Here is a 19,613-nt window from a genome sequence, read left to right as displayed (position 1 = left end):
CGCAATTTTCGTGTGTATGATTTCTGATATATGTAACTTGCCGTTGCGTATAAGCACATTACATAACAGCCACATATGTATTATCATGTCCCGAATATTATTAAATACTTGGCCTATCAAGCATATCATTTGAGGACTGATGAAATCCAAATCTTCATAATTGTCAATTTTTGAGGACAATTGCTCATTGTTCGGCTATGACATACTCATGTAGACTTGTCGGATCAATCACTGCTTAATTATTACATAAACGAGATATCAGAATGATTAAATTAGTAATTATAGATAAGGGATGTACAGAATTGTACTGAATGTACTGAATCTGACAAGATTTAATGTTAAATTCGACACTCATTGTGTCAAAGTAAGCCTTCTGAGATCGTGTGACCATTTCATCATGGCTTCTCTTATGCATATCCTCACTTTTCTGGCCATCATCGGGTCAATTTGCTCCACTCCAATATCCTCAAAAGTATCTCCCGGCCTGCAAAAAAAATTTCGCCAGGGACCCACAAGTAAAGTCCTTGTAACTTTCGCCACCGGAACACGTGCCGTTCTGGATTTTGTGTCTCAAAATGAGTACCCCGACAGAGACACGTTGCTCTTCTCCCTCGCCACGGCCCTCGACCTCAATTCCGCACAATCCCAGTCATCCGTTCGGAGCTATCTCTCAACCACCAACTTTACATTTGATCCTCTCTGGGTAACGGATCAACTGTGGATCAAAGATGCAACATTAGAACTTGTCGAAACTCTCGCAGCATTCCCCGAAGTCGTTGACATCTCTGATGACGAAGATACCTTCTTCCGTAAACCTTCCTCACCGTCCGACAATTTATGTGTGGGACGACCTGGCCCTCTTGCAGAGTGGGGTGTGGCCAAGGTGAGGGCAGAAGAAGCTGTTGTCCTCCTCAAGTCCGTCCTCCCAAATCTCCCAACTATCCGCATTGCAACGATTGACACAGGAGTGAGATACACTCATGAGGCCTTGAGAGACAACTATCTTGGTGACTGGGGGTGGTTTGATCCGAGTCAAGGGACACCAATGCCCAACGACGGCAACGGTCATGGCACGCATACGACTGGGACTATAGCAGGCTCCTTGGGAATCGGCGTCTAGTAAGAATTATTATTATTAGAATCATCTATTATTAGAATTTTAATTATTATTTCCTATTTCTAAAGTCCTGATGCTAAATGGATGGCTTGTAAGGGATGCGCGACCAACTTTTGTTCCATGTACGACCTTATCAAATGCGGCCAATGGGTACGGTACTGAACAGTTTCACAAATAAATAACTTTTCTTGTCGCGTTCAACTTTTCTTCAGTTTTACCTTTTCCATCAACGACTGTGACCGATAACTAATGCAATTCTGATATGTTATTCCACCCATTTAGGTACTTTGCCCAACCCTTGCTGACGGGACGAGACGTGACTGTTCGAAAGCCCCACATCTGGTCTCGAACAGTTGGGGAATTGACTATATCCAAGGTACTAGTTATTTCTCAAGCACTGACAATAAAAATCACCATGCATTAATAGGTAATGCAATAAAAAATGTATTTTTGATTTGATTATTCATTAGGAACCGATTGGTTTGATAATGTAATTGAGGCATGGCATGTTGGTCACGTACTGCCTGTGTTCAGCATCGGAAATTCTGGTCCAAACTGTGCCACGGCTGGTTATCCTGGAAGTCTCGACGTTATTGGAGTGGGGTCCACGACCACAGCTGATGCGATCTCCTCGTTTAGCAGCGTCGGACCAAGTAAGTGAATTTTAATAATTGTGAATTTTATTAATAAATATGCTAGTTCACAATTTGCAATTACAAATTAGGTATTCACTCCGTCATGAAGCCTGACATTTCTGCTCCTGGCAGCGCTGTTGTTTCGGCATCTCATACGGCTGATAATGCATACAGGACTCTGTCTGGTACTTCAATGGCGTAAGTATTAAATGATAATTATACTAATGCAGAGTGTCCGTTGCTCCTGAAGGGTACAATATTTTGAAGTTATTTCATTAGGCACTGTCAAATATTTGACCTTGTGGGGGCTATGACATTCCAAGTCTAAGTCATAGGCGTAGTTTGACAAAATACATACATTGAATTGAATTAATTGGAATTTTAGGTGCCCCCATGTTGCTGGTGTGTCTGCCATTATATTGGCGTTCAATGAGACATTGAGTTACGAGGAAGTTAAGGGGACCCTCTTCACTGGGGCTGCTACCAACTTGATGACCAGTGGAAGGGTATGCGATGGAGTTATCGATTCTGTTTTTCCGAACCATGTCTTTGGCCATGGAAGGGTTGATGCGCTGGCGTCACTAGAAAGTTTGATCAACAGGAAATAAATCATGTAACAAAATGATGCATGGAAGTTGGATATGTAACAATAATTCTTGAATTTCGGCTATTTTCCTTCAAAAGATTAAACAAGTGTTTCGTGATTCAAAATTGTAACTCGTTTATTTATTGACTTTGATCACCACAGTAGCACGCACATGGAACAGGCAACATGCACTGAAAAACTTGGTTACGTACTAATTGACAAGAATTTTTTCTAAAACTTTTATGAATAAAATTATCCAGTAACGACGCTATCACGCCCTTAAAGCTCAAATGGTATTCTTTGGAAGACATGTTCAAATATAGTATATAAATGGCAAGATACTTTGACACACACAATATAATATCCACAGACAAGGGAAAACGGAATGGTTGGGTTATGAAATTGAGACTCAAGTCAGTAATTTTAACGCATTGAAACAATGTACATATAATTTGGGGTTTAGGCAACTGAAATTGTTAGATATGGGGTTTTTTTTCGATAATTGTTTTCTACTACATACATTTATAGCACCATCATAATATACAGTAATTAATAATATCAAAGTTTCATTTTTTCATCTCGGCTACATATGTACGCCTGATCTACACACTAAAACTTCATTATTTTAGTTCACAATTTGATATTTCTTTGGAAAATATAATATGAACAACTACTCGATAGTGATAATTAAGTCTCCCGCCTCTAGCTTCATTCCTTTGGTGACATGGATTGCTTTGAGTGTTCCAGAAACAGGGGCTTGAACAATCATTTCCATCTTCATTGCAGACAAAACGACTAATGGAGTTCCCTTCTCGACATGTTTGTCTTCCTCTACCCTGATTTCAATCACACTGCCGGGCATAGGTGAGCCCACGTGCTTTTTATTATTCTTTTCTGCTTTTGGGTGAATGTGTAGTTCCTAAAGATAAAAAATAAATCATATATTACATCAGCAAATAAATTTCTGACGTCGGTTTCAAAATTATGATGACTAGAGTCGTGCCTTAACGGCTTCCTTATCTCGAATAAATACAGATCTCAATTGTCCATTTAGCTCGAAAAATACTTCACGGAGACCGTTTTTAGTTAGATCCGCAGCAACAGCCAAAGTCTTGAAACTCAGAGTTTTTCCCTTCTCTATCGTAGCTTCAAATTCCTCTCCGACTTTAGGTCCAACCAAGAAAATTCTCGTGTCTAACTTATCGACTGGACCGTAGACATCACGGAATTCGAAGAATTCTGTAGCAACGTTTGGATAGAGGGCGTAACTCATGACATCTTCTTCACGAATGCGGCCGCCAAATTTTTCCTTTAAGTCGACTGTTGCCGCTTCGAAATCGAACGACGCGAGTTGAGCTCCAGGACGTCCTTCAATACCAGGTAGACCTTTCAAAATCTGGGGTCAATCAAAATAGATTAGTATTTGCATATATGTATCGATCGATAAGGAATTAATTATTAAGGTAATACCTTGGATCTCAACGGTTCCGGAAACCCCCCATGTGGCTGGCCTATTTCCCCCCGCATAAATTCCACTACACTTTTGGGAAACGACAATTCTTCCGCCCGTTCCTCGACGTCTTTTGAAGTAAGCTTATTCTGCGCCATAAATTGGGCCAAGTCGCCGACCACCTTACTGCTCGGTGTCACCTTGATGATATCCCCGAGAAGCATGTTCGCCTCGGCATAGGCCGCCTTAACCTTGTGGAACTGACTGCCTAATCCTAATGAATAAGCTTGGAACTGCAGGTTGGTATACTGTCCCCCTGGGATCTACATATATTTTAGTATTTTTAGTATTTTGGAGCTACATGCATAAATTGCATTTGAAAAAGTTTACATACTTCGTGCAGATAAACATCTGCCGTTCCACTCTTCAGCGTCGTCGTACATTCGAAAGGGGCATACAAAGTGCGGGCCTGCTCCCAGTAGCTCGAGTAGAGTGAAACTTCCTCCAGACCGAATTCCGTTGCTTGTTCCGTTCCTTGAAGAGATGCCACTATGGCGCCAAAACTTGGTTGCGAGGTCATGCCTGACATCGAATCAACCGCCACGTCAACAATGTCTGCCCCAGCTCGGGCTGCTTCAAGCATGGAGGCGACCCCTGCTCCCGATGTGTCGTGGGTATGAACGTGAATTGGCATTGTGGGGTGTTGGGCACGCAATGCGGAAATCAATAGTTGGGCAGCTTGTGGTTTCAAAAGTCCTGCCATGTCTTTTACACACAAAACATGAGTACCCGCGTCGACTAGGGCAGACGCCAGCTGGAGGTAGTAGTTTAGATCGTACTTGGTCTTGGATGGGTCAAATACATCGCCCGTATAAGAAATGGCCGCCTCTACGACGCCACCTGCTTTCGCGACTGCTTCTATGCCCAAGAGGAGGTTTGGGAGATAGTTGAGACTGTCAAAGACGCGGAAGATGTCCATGCCGTTTCGAACAGCCAGTTCGCAGAATCTGAAAATTAAGCAAAATTTCATAAAAAATGTAAAACTTGACACAAATCCAATTGATTAACATGTCTGAAAAGTAAACAACAACATAATGCCAGAAATCGTTACCGGACGATAAATTTTAGATATATGTGGATCTAAACGTTCAGCTTTCGAAAATTAGTATACCGCTTTCATAAAGTAATTAACATTTCTCACTTACTTGAACACCACATTATCCGGGTAGTTTGTATACCCAACTGCGTTTGCGCTAAAATCAACAATAAATAAGTCAAATTATTTAATTGACATAATTAGAGATTTATAAACCTAGTGAGAACATGTTGCACGATGCGCGACAGAGATTCGCAAGTCACACACAGTTGACCGCATTATTTCCTTGCCTTTCATTTTGAATTTTCTTTGTATTTATCTACATGTTGCTGGTTCTGACTATGTACCTTGTAATTCATTGTGATTGAAAGCCGAGCTAACAAAATATAACACCTGCCAGAAACTAGGTTTCTTCGCATCGCAGAGTACAAATTTTTGGACTTTAAAATTTCTCACCCCCGCAATAACATTTGAAACGGTACGTTCGGGATCAACTTCCTCAGCGCGATCAACCTCTCCCATGGGCACTCGTGCAGAAATCTCATGGAAACATCGAACGTCGCACCTCCCCAGTTCTCCAACGAGTAGAGGCCACTCAACCGGTGCGCCACGAAAGGTGCAATCCTCTCCAGATCGTACGTCCTCACGCGAGTGGCCAACAGGCTTTGATGTGCGTCTCGAAGGGTAGTGTCCATCAACAAAAGTTTTGGATGAGCCCTCACCGCAGCGGCGAAAGCGGCTGGGCCTTGATCGAGGAGTATCTTCCGCCACCCCGAGGTCGGGTCCGGAGCCGCTGGTGTCGATGGGACGACGGGGACGACAACGGCGGGTTTTAAGCCGGTAGCTAATGGTGTCGTGGGTCCGTTCACTAGGACTTCGCCGACATAATTTAGAATTTTTTGGGCACGATTTTGCTGCGGGAGGAAGGTGAAGAGTTGTGGGTGCTCGTCGAGAAAGTTGGTGTCAAGTGTACCAGCGAGGAAACGTTGGTGCTCGAGGACATTGAGGAGGAAAGGGATGTTGGTCTAAACATAACAGGAAAAAAATGCTAAAGTTTATTATCGAACAATTGATCTAACATATTTATTTCCTAGTTTGTTTTCACCTTAACTCCTCGAACACGGAACTCTCTCAATGCTCTGTCCATCTTGGCAGCAGAAGTAGGGAGATCCTTTGCATGCGATATGACTTTGACAAGAAGGGAGTCATAATACGGTGAAATTATAGCTCCGGCAAATGCAGACGCCCCATCCAATCGGATACCCATTCCTTCACCTACAGATTTGTAATTTGACACGAAAAATGTTTTTAAAGGAGGTATTCTCGTTATTAAAGAAACTGATAACAATTTGCAGAAAATATCAGGGTGAATTTTCTTAATTTGAGCAAATATATGTATATGTGATCTATTTATTTTCCTTACCACTTCTAAAAACCTCTATTCGTCCAGTATCCGGTTGAAATCCTTTCGCAGGATCTTCTGTCGTTACTCGGCACTGAATAGCACAGCCATCCACTTCAATATTTTTCTGCTCTAGTTGTAACTCTGGGAGAGTCATCCCCTCAGCTATTTTTATTTGCGATTGTACTAAATCAACACTGAGAAAATTATAATAAGAAACATCATTATTATATAGTACAGTAAACAATTTAGGTAATGTAGAGTAAAATCAGTTGCTCATTACCCAGTAACCTCTTCGGTAACTGTCTGTTAATTTGAGAAAATTAATTAAATATCTTCCTATGAGCATGTACAGGGTGCAATTTTATATTTCAACTCACGTGCTCCACTTGGAGCCTGGCATTAACTTCTGAAATATGCATAATAATTTTTTGAAGGGGGCCGAATCATAATAATTTCAATTTGTGGCAATATGCTAATAAACCTTACCGATGAAAAAATAATTTCCAGATTGGTCCAAAAGAAATTCCACCGTGCCAGCATTAGAATATCCAACATGTTGAGCAAGTTTAATTGCATCTGCTGTCATTCTATCACGAATCTAGTGTAAAACATAATTTATATAAAAACGATTTTCATGCTTAGTTCATTGTAACTTGTCGAAAACCTTGGGGTCAAGATTTGGAGCGGGGGCGATTTCTACACTGATTATTAAAAAAACAAAATATATAATGCCAGCATAATAAATTGCATTATGTAACCTAAATAAAATGGACAAAAAACTTTACACTTTTTGATGTCTTCGTTGCACCGAACAATCACGTTCATAGAGATGAACTATGTTACCAGCTTGATCTCCTAAAATCTGGACTTCGATATGACGAGGTCGCTCGACAAACTTTTCAATAAACATGGCACCATTACTGAAAAAATGGACGATAAAGCATCTTTTCAGTTGAATCTTTTCGAAAACTAGTATTTCCCTTCCTTTACGACTTACCCAAAAGCTGCTTTGGCTTCACTACTTGCCAGTTTGAACATCTCTTCTACGTCCTGTTTAAAAATCGAATGTGTACAAATTAAAATAGTCATGTTATTGAAATACTCGGTTGTGGTTACCTCCAGCTTTCTTACGACTCGCATCCCTCTACCACCACCACCATATGCGGCTTTGAAGATAACGGGCAGTCCATGATTCTGACAAAATCTGATGGCTTCCTCAGAATGAGTTACTGGACCGTCCGTTCTATTAAATGTTTATTTTTTTTGTAAAAATGATGTTCAATCATAGTTATTTTTATAAAAATCCCGAAATTATCTGTAATAGGAACATTACCCCGGAACAATAGGAACCCCAGCCGCAATAGCAGCTGCATATTAATATAGATATATGCACATATACAAATTATCAATTAAAATTCGTAAATACTTAATAGTATATACCTTCTCGTGCTTCTACTTTATCTCCCATCTTCCTTACAACTTCAGGACTGGGACCGATGAATCTCACTCCTATATAAGCCATATTGTGTCATCATATCATATACATAGTTCGTATGGGTTAGAGACGCATTTGATTTTAAACTAGCGTATTTTGCTACGATCTTACCAGCATCAATCACAGCCTGAGCGAAATCTGATCGTTCCGAGAGGAATCCATATCCTGGATGAATAGCGTCTATATTGTGTTCCTAATAGTTAAGGATTCGCAACGGTTTAGCTATTTCACTAGATAACTAAGATAATACTTATGTATTTAGATAATTAGACTGCAAATACCTTTGCAACCTGGATGATCTCAGGGATATTCAAATAGGCTTGAACTGGTTCCAATCCTCGACCTATCAGATAGGACTCATCCGCTTTCTGTCTATGCATATGCATCTTGTCCTGCTCCGAATATATTGCGACCGATCTTATTCCTTAAATAATAAAGAATAAAGTACCATCATATACACTTCACAAGGTCATCAAATCATCCATTGGTAATCTTACCAAGTTCTGTACAGGCTCGGAAAATTCGAATGGCAATTTCTCCTATTCAACAGAAATATAATATATTGCCAGTCAATCAAAAATGCTAAGAATGGAAATAAATTCAAACAAAAAATGTGAAGCAAACCCCGATTGGCGACCAGAACAGATTTGATTGGCCGATAATCCACTTTCTGAGAGTGCTTGTGTCGAACATTGGTGGTGAAATATGGGCTGCAAGCAGGGATACATCTGCTTCGAATCTTCGAGGTTACGCCATTGCCCCATGGCGTTGACGCAGCTGCCTTTGCAAGCCACGTTGAGTAGTATCCCATCCTTTCTTAGTCTTATCTCCTTTTATTATATTTGAAATTTTCTACTCCAATTTTGAATCTGTAATGACAAAAAATTCTGTAAGTAATTATAACCAATCATTCGGTTCGTTTTCATATAAATAAAATCTAAGTTTAATCGAAAATGCAGCTAACAATCTAAGGATTAGTTATGGCTAACGACTACACGGGGCTCACAAATCGGATAAACTTTGAACCTTGAAATAAATGGAAGGAAATTACACGGAAAAAAATCATGTAATTTTTCACCTATTACATAACCATCACCTCTTGCAAAGATTGCCTTCACTTTAGCACTTAAATCGGCGTATGAATAATAAGAATTGCTCCAATGTGAGTGAATGACGAAAGTGCACTGCGTGAACCTGAATTTAATATGGTTTATTGCATATTAAATTTAGTGAATGTAGAAGACGACATTATATGTATGTACTCAGTAACCAACCGAATTCGTTCTATATTTTACCACATAAAAACTACCCACCACACTAACTACACTATACAAGTACGAAATTAGGTAAAAAAGGATAATAAACCAAACCACCAAACTAAACAACCCCCTACTAATAACTTATCATGAAAAATGCACGATACCTATCTCGCATACCTCATCAATACCTCTGCCAATCTAACAACTTCTTCAAGACTGCACACTTATTATGCTAAAATAATATTGGAAACATACTTACACACCAGGACAGGGTCCAATAAGTTTACTGTCTTTGTAAAATCACCACAAACTCTACAACCACAAACAATTCAGAATATTATCACAAATGGTATTAATATGTAGTTGTGGTCGAAGCCATTTTTCTCCAATTAGTAGTTCTGTATGAAATGAACATGAAATTACAAATGATATAAATGTGAAATGATTAATCGGTATGCTCAATATCCTGAGTTCACAAATTATGAGCATAATACGACAGTACAACAACTAATAAAATCTAGTACATACCAGAAAATGGAAATCCGCACTGCGGCTCAGCAGGCTTATCGGATGGTTACATAGAGGAATATGATAGCTCGGGTCAGAGAAGAGAGACGGAGAAATTAGACTCTGGTCTGGTCTATGTGATAAGCAGGTGATAAGTAAGATCACACGCCAACTAACCAGTTAAACTAACTAATTACTTAAAAGACTGATTAATTTAATAAATAATTAATGAGTGTAAATTAATCCATGCCAATCGGCGAGTGAGGAGGGAAGCCGACAATTTCGCTAATTCGTTGATATGCTGAGCATGTGGAGTACAGCTGACTCCGTAAACAGAAATAGAGCCGGGAGCAAAACACAAACAATAAAAACAATGCAAATTAGGAATTTAAATTTTAAGTTCAAAACCAATATTTGGAATTCAAATTGTTAATTCATTTGATATATTCTAAATTCATCACATCATAACAATCATAAAAGGTAAGATATGGGCGAATTTTATATTTAGTAAAGTTAAACGAAAAATTTGAAATTAAGTTGCTGACATTTTTTTTCTGTCAATCAGGTGCAGGTCATCTTGCAATAAATCAATCGACTCGAAACAATTGATCAGAGTATTATTCTAGTATATGGATATAAAACTAAACGAACGATAAAAATGGATGATGGATCACTTTAATTAGAATCACTGTGTGTGACACGTCGTATTTGCTACAATTACGACCGTTGTTTGGCTTGCTGAATTATTATGAGTCCTTCATTGGGTCCCTCTCAGACAGACAGGTCAGGTTAATAAGATGATATCACTATCTTCACTTATCATTTGACAACTAATTTGTTAATTAGAGCTAATTAAGTATTACTGATATTTTCCTCTTAACAGAACAAAGACACACTACCAAATCCTAGGAGTAGGTCCCCAATGTTCAACTGCAGACATAAAGTCTGCATTCCTCACTTTGTCAAAATCCCATCATCCTGACCTTCACCCCGACGACCCTTCCAAGCATCACACATTTGTCAGGATTATGGAGGCATACACAGTTCTTTCCAAACCAGGCCTAAGGTCCACGTATGATTCACGTCTCGCTGCTGCCCAAAAACACAATCAGTCTTATTCCGGCTCTACATTTGACTCAACAACAGACTTTGACCATTGGAATGTACAAAGTAATGCCCCAAGGTAAGTAGTAATTAAAGTATTTTTGATATTGTGGTTAGATGGAGTGATGCAAATGAATGTTCTAGATGGAGGGATGAGACAATTTGGGAAATGAGGGACAAGGACCGAGATAAATTTTATACAGACCAACCCTACTATGGGATCCGAGGACTGAAACGTGTCAACAACTTGTGGATTGCTGCGGCAGCGGTAATGGTGATGGGCTTGGGTGCTGTGTTTCATTTTGTTGCTTTAAGGTAAGAAGTACATTGTTTCGTCTCAATGAAATTTCTTTTCTTTTCTGCAATTGACACATTTCACTTGCAGAAAAAGTGCTACTTTTAGTACATCTCGACTGGACGCGAGGGACAAAAAACTGGGCAACCATTTGAAACATGCAAGAAAATTAGCTATAGAAAATGGAAATGATGTACAGCTTGAAATTTTAGAAGCGAGATTAGTAAATCAAGATGACTAGCTTCCTGATGTGAAGTAGAGTCCAACACGAAAAAATTGAAAGTGTCCATAATATTTTAAAATTTGTAGTTGGACAAATAAAATGCGTCATCACACATAATATGCGGAATGTACAATATAAGTACGTAAATATTTTATGCATTTAATCAGAATAATTGACAAGTTATACGTTAACACAACTTACAAATAATTAGAAAGAAACGTAGACAAGTTTTACTCCAGCCTAGAACTGAACTTGACGTCGGAAGTAAGTTTGTAACGTCTTGTTGCCTTGAACTCCTAGTTTTACACCATACTTATCCTTAACATGTTTAAAGTATCGCTGATCTCGAAGTTTTCTACAAATAGAAAAGAAGATATATCACTGTTTTATAAGTATTTAATTAATTCAGCGTCCTTAATATACAACGAAATTAAACTTACTGCTGAGCTACAACAAGCGCAGTTCCTCCGTATCCTATAGCTTTGTATTGGGATAGGATCTTGTTCTTCTTTGCAGCTTTTATCTCAGACATTGAACGAGAGCCAGGGCGAACGTACTGCCTGCAAAATATAACAATTAAAGACATTATTTAAGCAATAGTTGGTAGCTGGACATAGAATCTATTTTCATCTATCAATAAATAACCTGTAATAAAGTTTGAGTGCTCGATGTCCTAGCGCCACACCGGACGGCAAAACTAACTGCATGTGCTCATTAAACCGAAGTGCTTCAGGTGTGTAGAGTTCGTCAGGATTTGTTTCTGTAGAATCTTGAGGATAACTAGAACTGAAATCGTAGTAGTCGCTGTATTCAAAGGCTGCATCAGTGTCGTGAAGCATTTTGCAATGTCCCTTGTCCCTCATGTGTTGCTATAATAAGAAAGCAAGAAACATGATTTATTATTACTAACATTATTAATCAAAAGGACTCACCTGAACTGCAAGCACATCGTAAAAAGATTTCCCCTTTTCATTACACCAAAGACACATCATTCCTTCTCCCACCTTACTCCCCAAATAGTCAAGCAATCCCTCGAGATCTGTACAGTACTCCATGTCTGGTATGAAGAAGGAGTGAGAAACGCTCATATGTTCCAAATTGGATTCAATATCTCCAGATTCGACAGCGCAGAAGAGACAACTAGTTGGTGGAATTTGAATTCCTTCAATCTCCTCCCAAGAATCATCATCGTCATCATCATCACCCACCTCCATGTCCGATCCTCCTCCCAGTTTGGAGCCCTTACCTGGAAACTTTGCAGCGATTTGTGGACTCTGAGTCTATAAAAAAATAACAAAAATATTGTCATAATAGCAACACTATTATCAACTTGATCTACCATTTACTCGTCTAGAAAATCATTGTTTTAATTGACAACCTTTTTCTTTGCCAATGGACTTTGTTGTTGCATTTTTCCAGGAGACGATCCTAATACGACGCCACCACTACTCGCATTATTCTTACTATTCTCTAATCCCTGGCTTTCGACATCCTGCTGCGTTCCACCAAGTTCTTTCATGCTCTGCTCCTTGACCACCGCGGAATGTTTCTTAGATGCGATATGGCTCAAATATGCTTTCTCATTTCCAAACGCTTTTTTGCATACTAAAAGTATAACATAATTATAATAATATCAAAAATATATAATAAATAATAATATACTAATATCATACCCGAGCAATAACGAGAAGTATCGTTTGCTGACTGTGCTGCTTGTGCTTCCTGGGCGGCGAGCCGTTCTGCAAAATTGTCGGCAGTGACAGGTGGAAGGGAGACGATCTTCCTTTTCAAGTTGTACCGATGCCAATCGGATTTATAGTGGTCACGTTGTAACTCTGCATTTCGAAATCCGACTCGACAAGTCATGCACGTTAGCAGACCGCTAATGGAGCTTTCAGATCCTACAATAATTAATGCTATAGATTAGTAATCTTAGATTACATTTCACTAATCAAAATCAAGTCAAATCAAAATTTTACAAAACTCACCGGCAGGGGTAAGCGTACTCATCTCAGTTTACTCAATACTTGGTTGCAAATTTCTGAATATCTAGAATTTAGCAAAAAATTAATATTAATGTTTTTGTTGGCGTGATGTTGGCCAAACGTTCAGAGAAACACATGGCACATCACAAATTCAGACCTGCCACGTTCAGAAAGCGGTGTAAAGTGCCCCAATTTTTTTGAATAAATCATCCGCCGAACAACAACTGTCCCTCGCTCAACAACAAACAAAAATAAATCTTCAATCTTGAAAATTTCGGCACAACCCAAAAAATAAAATTGTGATAGTGTAAAGCATTTTGAAAAAAATGCCTCCTGCTGAGATCCAGTATTCGGATAAGTATTTTGATGACAAGTATGAGTATCGGTGAGCTCAATCATATTCTGTCTCAAAATAATAATAAAATATTTTTTATTTTTAAAGTTGTATGTTTTTTAAATAAGATAATGTATTTACCAATTACAGACACGTCATATTACCTCCAGATCTTGCCAAAGTCGTTCCTCGTACACATCTCTTAACAGAAACGGAATGGCGCAATCTAGGTGTGCAGCAATCTCCTGGGTGGATTCATTACATGTCGCACATTCCGGGTGAGTGCAAGATAATTTCTGTAATATGCAGTAATGAGCAGTCAAGTAGCAACGTTTTTTGCACTACAATATTAACATATTTGACGTTATCATAGAGCCTCATATTCTATTATTCCGGCGGCGACTCCAGCCTGGTGATAATAATAATGACGCTCAGTCAACGACAACTTCAATGGTAACTGCAACGGCTGCTGGAAACTAGGTATCGTCGTAATAATGAGGAACTGACCGTTATTACTGATCAAGACAGCTTTATCGAAAACTTAATGATCTGACTCATTCAAGGACTTATCGTAATGCATTCTACTACTGCCACAGAAATCTATTATGTAATCAAATCATGCGTTAGATGACTTCAGTAAAAATGTGATGGGGTAATATAAAGTCATTTTTTACGTTTACAGGTTTATGTATTTAAGTAAGTTAGGCCAAGTTCTTCTGTATGCTATAAAAATGCGAAATATAGATATGATTCAGATGACGATTCGTCTTGTATAGCTTCTCAAATAAGTCGATAGGTACTAAAAATGGTGCAGAGAGAAGCATTTAATAGGAATTAATACAATAAGAGACTGGTTTAATAAACTTATTCATTGACCATGTTATAAGTAGTAAATTTTTAATTTATTACAGAATTAACCTTTGCATAATCTCTTTTCCTGGATTAGTTGTATGGTGCAATTTTACTAGCAATCGGCCAATCTGTTTGTTGGCTGAAAATAACTTTGGGAATTTTCCAAAAGAAATCCAAATGTTCCCTCACTGTCCTCAATTGTATTTTACGTTTTTCATTCTGCGTGAAGTTAAGAAATATATACATTTTTTTAATTCATTCAGCACGTTTTGGTTTTTACACTTCACCTTTCTCATAATGTAGTCAATCATGGCAGGTTTCGGAATAATTTGCGCAATTGATGCTGCCCTTCTTTTCCGCTGTTCTTCATATCGGACTCTTGTTGCCTCCGCTTCTGCACCGGCCGCAGCTCCGATCTGCATGGTAGGATTGAGTGCGGCTGAAGAAGGTTTGATTGACGCTTGAAGAGAACGATGTCCAGATTTCTTGGTGGAAGTTGTGGTTGTCGACTGAACGCCTGCAGGTGGGCGCTAATACATTTTAATAATATTATCTTAAGGCTGATCATGAAGTTGGCAAATTTTACAGCATTTTTGGTTTGGTTACCAAAGGGTTCAGCTTGTAGAGTGCAATCGCCATGATGATGCATTGTCGGGTCACGTGGAAGAGACGTTCTCGATAGTCTCCAGCTGGGACTTGGTCTTGCGTCATGGTCAACGGACCCATCGCACGCTCAGCCTTCCACCCGCTCGTTACCCCACGCTAAACGTAGTCAAATAAACATTAATGTATTCATTGGTGTCGAAATGCAATCAACATTAAGTTGTTAACGAGCGATGTATGAAATTGGATTGGATTTCTATGATTTCACACGTATCTTTGTAGTTCACGAAGACAAAGAGACAAGTGAAATGTATAAAGCCGCGAGATTGCAAGATTTTATTTGTTTTCGTAATACCCAATTTTTAACGAAACATTGCACTGCTTCCCTTTAAATTAAATTGGGTCTTTTTTGGAGCTCGAATAAAAATATTCTCAGGCATTTCAACGTTCCGGGGGAGGTCAAGTTAAAATTAATTCTGTAAGGTGACTAAATTATTGCGTTGTTTATTAACTGCAACGACCTACGTATCATTGTTATTTGTCAGGGTGAGTTGCAGTTATGTTCTGACGATGGCTGGTGGCATGGTGGCAGTGGCATGGTGGCATGTTTGTGCTATATTGGTATGGTTGGTGGCATGGGGTGGCACTTTGGTGGCATGGGGTGGCACTTTGGTGGCATGGGGTGGCACTTTGGTGGCATGGGGTGGCACTTTGGTGGCATGGGGTGGCAGTTTGGTGGCATGTTTTCAAAAATTCAAAATCTCCAATTTTTTCAAAATTTTTTGGTGGGGTATACTTCGTATTTATGCGAGCGGAGCGAGCAGGTTAGGTTAGGGGCGCGAGCCTAGATAAGCTGCAGAGGTTGATGTTTAGCCTTCTGGACCACTCGTTTTTCGCATTTTCGCAAATTTCTAGGACACACGGTATGCAAATTTCTAGGACACACGGTATGCAAATTTCTAGGACACACGGTACGCAAATTTAACCTAACCTAACCTGCTCGCTTCGCTCGCTAAAAACGAACGATACCCCAATACGGAGAGTAGAATTTCGACGAAAAAATTTTTTTTCACTGAAAAATAAAAGTCTTAGAATGTTCTGATGAAAAAAAGAGTGGTCCAGAAGGCTAGAACCATACCTTCTAATCTAACCTCGCTTAAATACGAACATTATCTTACCAAAAAATTTTGAAAAAATTGGAGATTTTGAAAACATGCCACCAAACTGCCACCCCATGCCACCAACCATATCAATATAGTACAAACATGCCACCATGCCACTTCCACCTGCCACCACCACCATGCCACCAGCCATCGTCAGAACATAACTGCAACTCAACCATTTGTCAAAAGTTTTAACTTAAATATATAATTGGCTACTTGTAATTTTTTGTCTTGCAGACTGTCCGGGTTAATTACTGATAAATTAAGCCAATGCAATCCTACATGTTTAATTTGGAAAATTCCCACAACGACAGCTCTAACTGTGGTGAATATTATTGGACGACGAACTGAAACGTGACCGCCTTTAACTTCCAATTTCCAATCGAAACCTGTAGGCTCAAACTGATCGGCAACGAGACGAATATACTTCATCAAAGTATCTTCAGAACTCTGGAATCGTCATTAAGAAAGATATTGTACAACGGGTAAGTTATCTCAAGTGTTTTACCTCTAAATACCTCGAGAACATGGACAAAATGGTTTGGGTAACTAAGAAATACGCCCGTTAGAGTTTCCGAATAGCTGTGAACGTTGATATCCTCCACGACATCTTTCATCCACTCGATAAGCTTTTCTTGATCTTCGTTATGAGACCCGAGGAGAACGAGACGATACAGACACGTTTTCTGTTAAAACGTAAACCAGATAATCGGATAAAAAAATCAAATGAATTAGTGTATTTAAGGATTAAGTAGTGTGTTTAATACGACAATGGTTTTGACAAAGTTTGACTGCATAACATCTTGAAGTGGATCTGCGGTTGTTGCCTGTTGACCGTTTCGATCACGGTTTTCCTTTTCTACTTTTTTCAACTTGCCGTAAATTTTTTCAAACTGTTCATGCTTATCGGATGTCGAAGTTGTTGACGGAGTTTCTGGAAGGGGTGGCATTTCACCTCTGGAACCGACCGCGCTCACCTGCGCTACCACAAAATAATTATCTCGACCGTCGATTTTAGATAGCGTCTGATCTGAATTTACTCAGATTACCAATTTAGTCAAATCCATCTTGGAGTAGATAGGCTGCGTTGTTGTGTTAAAGATTTCCCCAAAACCAGCCGCCGTTGCATATCTCATGCTCTGGTGTGACATTTTAGGCAAACTCTCCCAATCGTCGGCGGCTTCTACGGCGTCCTCCTCACCAGAGGTTTCTTCAGATTCTCCCGTATCGTCCTCTTCCACTTCTTCCGTTTCATGCATTCCCCCACGATTTCCCGATTCCATTTTTGAAGTTTGTACTAACTATAACTATCGATGTTAATTTAATTGATTTGCTTACTATTTGCAGGGAGTAGTGGAACTGCTGGACTCTGATAGACTAAATTGATATCGATCAAACTTGTGTGGATCGTGACGTGGCAAGAAAAATAGTATCCTAGGAACTGGAAATCGACCAATTTCGATATTGAGAGGTACTACTGTGGCCCCCCTCTCACTCCCAGCAGCACAAACATGTTTCCCTTCAACATGAAACGGTTTGTCCAAGGTCCTAATCTGCACGAGGAATCCGTCGCTCGAAACACAGCACCAGCGACACACATTAAACAATTGAGTCTGAGTGGGGACGAAGTAAAGAAATTTTATGAGGACATTATCAGTACGCCATCCTCTGGGAATTGGGAAATTACAAATTCTGATAATAATAAGTCCATAATTACTGTCCCATCGTCACCCGCCTTAAGAAGGAAATCATCTCGTAGTAGTTCTTTAACCTCTTCTACCGCACACCATCCTCCGGCGCCCCCTAAAAAGAGCTTGAACCAATTAATGGCACTTTGTGAATCCAATCAACATTCATATCTTGAAGCTTACATCAATTCCCAACAGTCCACCCAATCAACAAAATTTGATATAAACGAGCAAGACATTTATGGTTGGAGTTTGCTCATGTCTGCTGCATGTGCCGGAGCGGATGATTGTGTTCGTTTTCTCCTTCGAAATGGAGCATCCCTTTCTCTCAATGACAAGAAAGGATTAACTGCTGTCGACCTTGCCAAAAAGAATAAGAGAAGTGAAACTGTATCGATTCTGAACGAGTGGAAGCAAGTTTATGGAAATGGCAGTGTTATACTTATCGACATAGACGAAGATGATGATAATGACGCTTGTTTGGAATCACGCCCCATATTTTGTGAAGCATGTAACCAAGCATTTACCAATCAAAAGACGCATCTCAAATCTATCGCACACCTTTTATCTTCTGGTGAATTACATAATACAGAAGGAAAAGTCCACTACGGAATTCCAGAATCTAATCGGGGTTTCCAGCTCATGTTAAAGACGGGGTGGGACAAGTCTTCCGGATTAGGACCAGACGGACAAGGAAAAAAGTTTCCAATAAAAACCGTGTTGAAAAGGGACCGACAAGGAGTTGGGAATGAGAGGGATAAAAAGCTGGCGAGAATAACTCATTTTGCTCCATTTGATCTCACAGCCGTCGAAGGACAAAAACGCGCTGAGCGAGTTGCTACAGTAGAGAGAAAGGAACAATTCAAGAGGAAGTCGAAAGAAACGCGGAAAGAAATTAAGTATAGGAGGCAACTCAGCTCACTGTAATTGGATATAACATTGAATCAATTTATCTGTATACTAAATAATTGCATTATAAATTAAATAACCACATCTCTCAGCTAAAGAGGTAAATATGAACGTGCCACGACAATCAGAACGTATCGTCACCTATCTCACTGACCTAGAACAAGCTGCAGAAGAAATATTGACGGATCGTCAAACCATAATCGACTATGATCGGAAACGGAATGCAAATCGGGAAAGTTTAAGACACCTAAAAAATTCGTCCGAAAAGAAAACATGGATAGCGATGGGAAATAATTTCTTCAAGTTGGAAAAAGTCGCGGTTGAAGACATGATTCATAAGGGTAATTAATTTAATCGTATTTCATTAAATTAATAAATTCAGACCTTTCAAAATGAGGATTCCTAGTACATACAAACAAATATGATTATTCGCATAGATCAAGTAAAACTGGACACTTCCATCAACGAGATACGAGACAATTTGAAGAAGAAGGTGGACAGAGTTCGTGACATTGAGGAAAAACCAGCCCTTAAGGGCTACAATCTCAAACCACTAAATTCTGACGAGATGCGTGGTCTCAACATCCCTCAAGCCTATCAGCATCATTAACTAAATATGTATTAACCAAATCTATATAAGTTAGGAACTAATTGAATAAGCACATTACTATTTATACGTACTTGTACAATAAATAAATCAGCCAAACCATTGTTTGTGCTAGTTTGCTATTCCATAGTTTATATTATACACACGTCTATGGTTTGCCATCTGGTTCCGGTAGTATTCATGCTTTAATTATTTATGGGTTCAATTCATTATGACACCAACAACTATTGATCTTGTCCACGTATTTTAGGTAGCTTCTAGCTCGTTTCCTTCTGCATACGTACATAAATACATACGTGG

The 19,613-nt window shown here is 39.3% G+C and overlaps 7 protein-coding genes across 16 annotated transcripts; 4 read left to right on the top strand and 3 right to left on the bottom strand.

Annotated features, from left to right (window-relative positions):
* Nucleotides 1-337: 337 nt before the first annotated feature.
* On the top strand, nt 338-2,463 carry LOC110843195 (bacillopeptidase F). Its single transcript, XM_022089157.2, has 6 exons — nt 338-1,119; nt 1,186-1,267; nt 1,400-1,493; nt 1,588-1,770; nt 1,842-1,950; nt 2,138-2,463. The coding sequence occupies exons 1-6, from the start codon at nt 398-400 to the stop codon at nt 2,358-2,360; spliced, it is 1,413 nt and encodes a 470-aa protein (XP_021944849.1). The 5' UTR covers nt 338-397; the 3' UTR covers nt 2,361-2,463.
* Nucleotides 2,449-9,743, bottom strand: LOC110843194 (pyruvate carboxylase, mitochondrial). 5 transcript variants are annotated; one of them, XM_035848169.1, is made up of 23 exons: nt 9,572-9,743; nt 9,303-9,355; nt 8,409-8,653; nt 8,282-8,323; nt 8,066-8,208; nt 7,896-7,977; nt 7,730-7,798; nt 7,623-7,656; nt 7,406-7,532; nt 7,287-7,339; nt 7,075-7,209; nt 6,954-6,990; nt 6,776-6,887; nt 6,667-6,695; nt 6,570-6,592; nt 6,308-6,483; nt 5,990-6,159; nt 5,341-5,909; nt 4,994-5,041; nt 4,183-4,795; nt 3,809-4,111; nt 3,342-3,734; nt 2,449-3,257 (listed from the first exon to the last, which is right to left on the bottom strand). In XM_035848169.1, the coding sequence occupies exons 3-23, from the start codon at nt 8,593-8,595 to the stop codon at nt 3,009-3,011; spliced, it is 3,594 nt and encodes a 1,197-aa protein (XP_035704062.1). In that variant the 5' UTR covers nt 8,596-8,653; nt 9,303-9,355; nt 9,572-9,743; the 3' UTR covers nt 2,449-3,008. The 5 variants fall into 5 exon arrangements, with proteins under 5 accessions (XP_035704062.1, XP_021944846.1, XP_021944843.1 ...); XM_022089154.2 differs by lacking the exon at nt 9,303-9,355; XM_022089151.2 differs by lacking the exons at nt 9,303-9,355; nt 9,572-9,743 and adding an exon at nt 8,863-9,019.
* Nucleotides 9,744-9,876: 133 nt separating this feature from the next.
* LOC110843198 (dnaJ-like protein 60) lies at nt 9,877-11,289 on the top strand. Its single transcript, XM_022089161.2, has 5 exons — nt 9,877-10,030; nt 10,116-10,333; nt 10,434-10,733; nt 10,799-10,969; nt 11,040-11,289. Exons 2-5 carry the CDS (start codon nt 10,299-10,301, stop codon nt 11,188-11,190), a joined length of 657 nt encoding a protein of 218 aa, XP_021944853.1. The 5' UTR covers nt 9,877-10,030; nt 10,116-10,298; the 3' UTR covers nt 11,191-11,289.
* A 2-nt stretch (nt 11,290-11,291) lies between these two features.
* LOC110843196 (zinc finger protein 622) lies at nt 11,292-13,313 on the bottom strand. The gene is made up of 7 exons (XM_022089158.2): nt 13,161-13,313; nt 12,846-13,073; nt 12,551-12,777; nt 12,105-12,452; nt 11,818-12,041; nt 11,613-11,732; nt 11,292-11,527 (listed from the first exon to the last, which is right to left on the bottom strand). Exons 1-7 carry the CDS (start codon nt 13,180-13,182, stop codon nt 11,413-11,415), a joined length of 1,284 nt encoding a protein of 427 aa, XP_021944850.1. The 5' UTR covers nt 13,183-13,313; the 3' UTR covers nt 11,292-11,412.
* Nucleotides 13,314-13,345: 32 nt separating this feature from the next.
* LOC110843797 (cyclin-dependent kinases regulatory subunit) lies at nt 13,346-14,377 on the top strand. Of its 2 annotated transcripts, XR_002547402.2 has the most exons (4): nt 13,346-13,542; nt 13,642-13,769; nt 13,865-14,098; nt 14,174-14,377. XR_002547402.2 is itself a non-coding variant. In XM_022089836.2 (3 exons), the coding sequence occupies exons 1-3, from the start codon at nt 13,484-13,486 to the stop codon at nt 13,969-13,971; spliced, it is 294 nt and encodes a 97-aa protein (XP_021945528.1). In that variant the 5' UTR covers nt 13,346-13,483; the 3' UTR covers nt 13,972-14,377. The 2 variants fall into 2 exon arrangements, 1 of the variants encoding a protein (XP_021945528.1); XM_022089836.2 differs by having other exon boundaries at nt 13,865-14,377.
* Nucleotides 14,346-17,462, bottom strand: LOC118434482. 3 transcript variants are annotated; one of them, XR_004834067.1, is made up of 6 exons: nt 17,159-17,462; nt 16,877-17,086; nt 16,618-16,795; nt 14,950-15,105; nt 14,631-14,860; nt 14,346-14,562 (listed from the first exon to the last, which is right to left on the bottom strand). XR_004834067.1 is itself a non-coding variant. In XM_035848178.1 (6 exons), exons 3-6 carry the CDS (start codon nt 16,636-16,638, stop codon nt 14,434-14,436), a joined length of 549 nt encoding a protein of 182 aa, XP_035704071.1. In that variant the 5' UTR covers nt 16,639-16,795; nt 16,877-17,086; nt 17,159-17,462; the 3' UTR covers nt 14,346-14,433. The 3 variants fall into 3 exon arrangements, 2 of the variants coding, with proteins under 2 accessions (XP_035704071.1, XP_035704070.1); XM_035848178.1 differs by having other exon boundaries at nt 14,631-14,873; XM_035848177.1 differs by lacking the exons at nt 16,618-16,795; nt 16,877-17,086; nt 17,159-17,462 and adding an exon at nt 16,326-16,541 and having other exon boundaries at nt 14,631-14,873.
* On the top strand, nt 17,457-19,442 carry LOC110844616 (p53 and DNA damage-regulated protein 1). 3 transcript variants are annotated; one of them, XM_035848176.1, is made up of 3 exons: nt 17,457-17,580; nt 18,603-19,047; nt 19,144-19,442. In XM_035848176.1, the coding sequence occupies exons 2-3, from the start codon at nt 18,813-18,815 to the stop codon at nt 19,314-19,316; spliced, it is 408 nt and encodes a 135-aa protein (XP_035704069.1). In that variant the 5' UTR covers nt 17,457-17,580; nt 18,603-18,812; the 3' UTR covers nt 19,317-19,442. The 3 variants fall into 3 exon arrangements, with proteins under 3 accessions (XP_035704069.1, XP_035704068.1, XP_021946553.1); XM_022090861.2 differs by lacking the exon at nt 17,457-17,580 and having other exon boundaries at nt 18,583-18,720; nt 18,799-19,047; XM_035848175.1 differs by lacking the exons at nt 17,457-17,580; nt 19,144-19,442 and having other exon boundaries at nt 17,587-18,720; nt 18,799-18,811.
* Nucleotides 19,443-19,613: the final 171 nt, after the last annotated feature.

The sequence above is a fragment of the Folsomia candida genome, unplaced genomic scaffold, assembly GCF_002217175.1.
Source record: "Folsomia candida strain VU population unplaced genomic scaffold, ASM221717v1 Fcan01_Sc002, whole genome shotgun sequence".
Lineage (NCBI taxonomy): Eukaryota > Metazoa > Arthropoda > Collembola > Entomobryomorpha > Isotomidae > Folsomia > Folsomia candida.
The sequence above is the reverse complement of the archived record's forward strand: the minus strand, read 5'-3'. Positions and strand labels throughout refer to the sequence as shown.

Coding starts and splice junctions, on each gene's coding strand:
- LOC110843195 (XM_022089157.2), top strand. CDS start 398: ATGGCTTCTCTTATGCATATCCTCACTTTTCTGGCCATCATCGGGTCA. Junction 1,120..1,185: donor TCCTTGGGAATCGGCGTCTA/GTAAGAATTATT, acceptor CTATTTCTAAAG/TCCTGATGCTAAATGGATGG. Junction 1,494..1,587: donor GGGAATTGACTATATCCAAG/GTACTAGTTATT, acceptor ATTATTCATTAG/GAACCGATTGGTTTGATAAT.
- LOC110843194 (XM_035848169.1), bottom strand. CDS start 8,595: ATGGGATACTACTCAACGTGGCTTGCAAAGGCAGCTGCGTCAACGCCA. Junction 7,210..7,286: donor GAAGCCAAAGCAGCTTTTGG/GTAAGTCGTAAA, acceptor CCATTTTTTCAG/TAATGGTGCCATGTTTATTG. Junction 4,796..4,993: donor CCGGATAATGTGGTGTTCAA/GTAAGTGAGAAA, acceptor CTTAATTTTCAG/ATTCTGCGAACTGGCTGTTC.
- LOC110844616 (XM_035848175.1), top strand. CDS start 17,621: ATGTTTCCCTTCAACATGAAACGGTTTGTCCAAGGTCCTAATCTGCAC.
- LOC110843198 (XM_022089161.2), top strand. CDS start 10,299: ATGAGTCCTTCATTGGGTCCCTCTCAGACAGACAG. Junction 10,334..10,433: donor GGTCCCTCTCAGACAGACAG/GTCAGGTTAATA, acceptor TCCTCTTAACAG/AACAAAGACACACTACCAAA. Junction 10,734..10,798: donor GTACAAAGTAATGCCCCAAG/GTAAGTAGTAAT, acceptor TGAATGTTCTAG/ATGGAGGGATGAGACAATTT.
- LOC118434482 (XM_035848177.1), bottom strand. CDS start 16,541: ATGAAGTATATTCGTCTCGTTGCCGATCAGTTTGAGCCTACAGGTTTC. Junction 14,874..14,949: donor TCTACAAGCTGAACCCTTTG/GTAACCAAACCA, acceptor AAAATGTATTAG/CGCCCACCTGCAGGCGTTCA. Junction 14,563..14,630: donor TTGACTACATTATGAGAAAG/GTGAAGTGTAAA, acceptor AACTTCACGCAG/AATGAAAAACGTAAAATACA.
- LOC110843797 (XM_022089836.2), top strand. CDS start 13,484: ATGCCTCCTGCTGAGATCCAGTATTCGGATAAGTATTTTGATGACAAG. Junction 13,543..13,641: donor GATGACAAGTATGAGTATCG/GTGAGCTCAATC, acceptor TACCAATTACAG/ACACGTCATATTACCTCCAG. Junction 13,770..13,864: donor TTACATGTCGCACATTCCGG/GTGAGTGCAAGA, acceptor ACGTTATCATAG/AGCCTCATATTCTATTATTC.
- LOC110843196 (XM_022089158.2), bottom strand. CDS start 13,182: ATGAGTACGCTTACCCCTGCCG. Junction 13,074..13,160: donor GAGTACGCTTACCCCTGCCG/GTGAGTTTTGTA, acceptor TAATTATTGTAG/GATCTGAAAGCTCCATTAGC. Junction 12,778..12,845: donor TACTTCTCGTTATTGCTCGG/GTATGATATTAG, acceptor TTATACTTTTAG/TATGCAAAAAAGCGTTTGGA.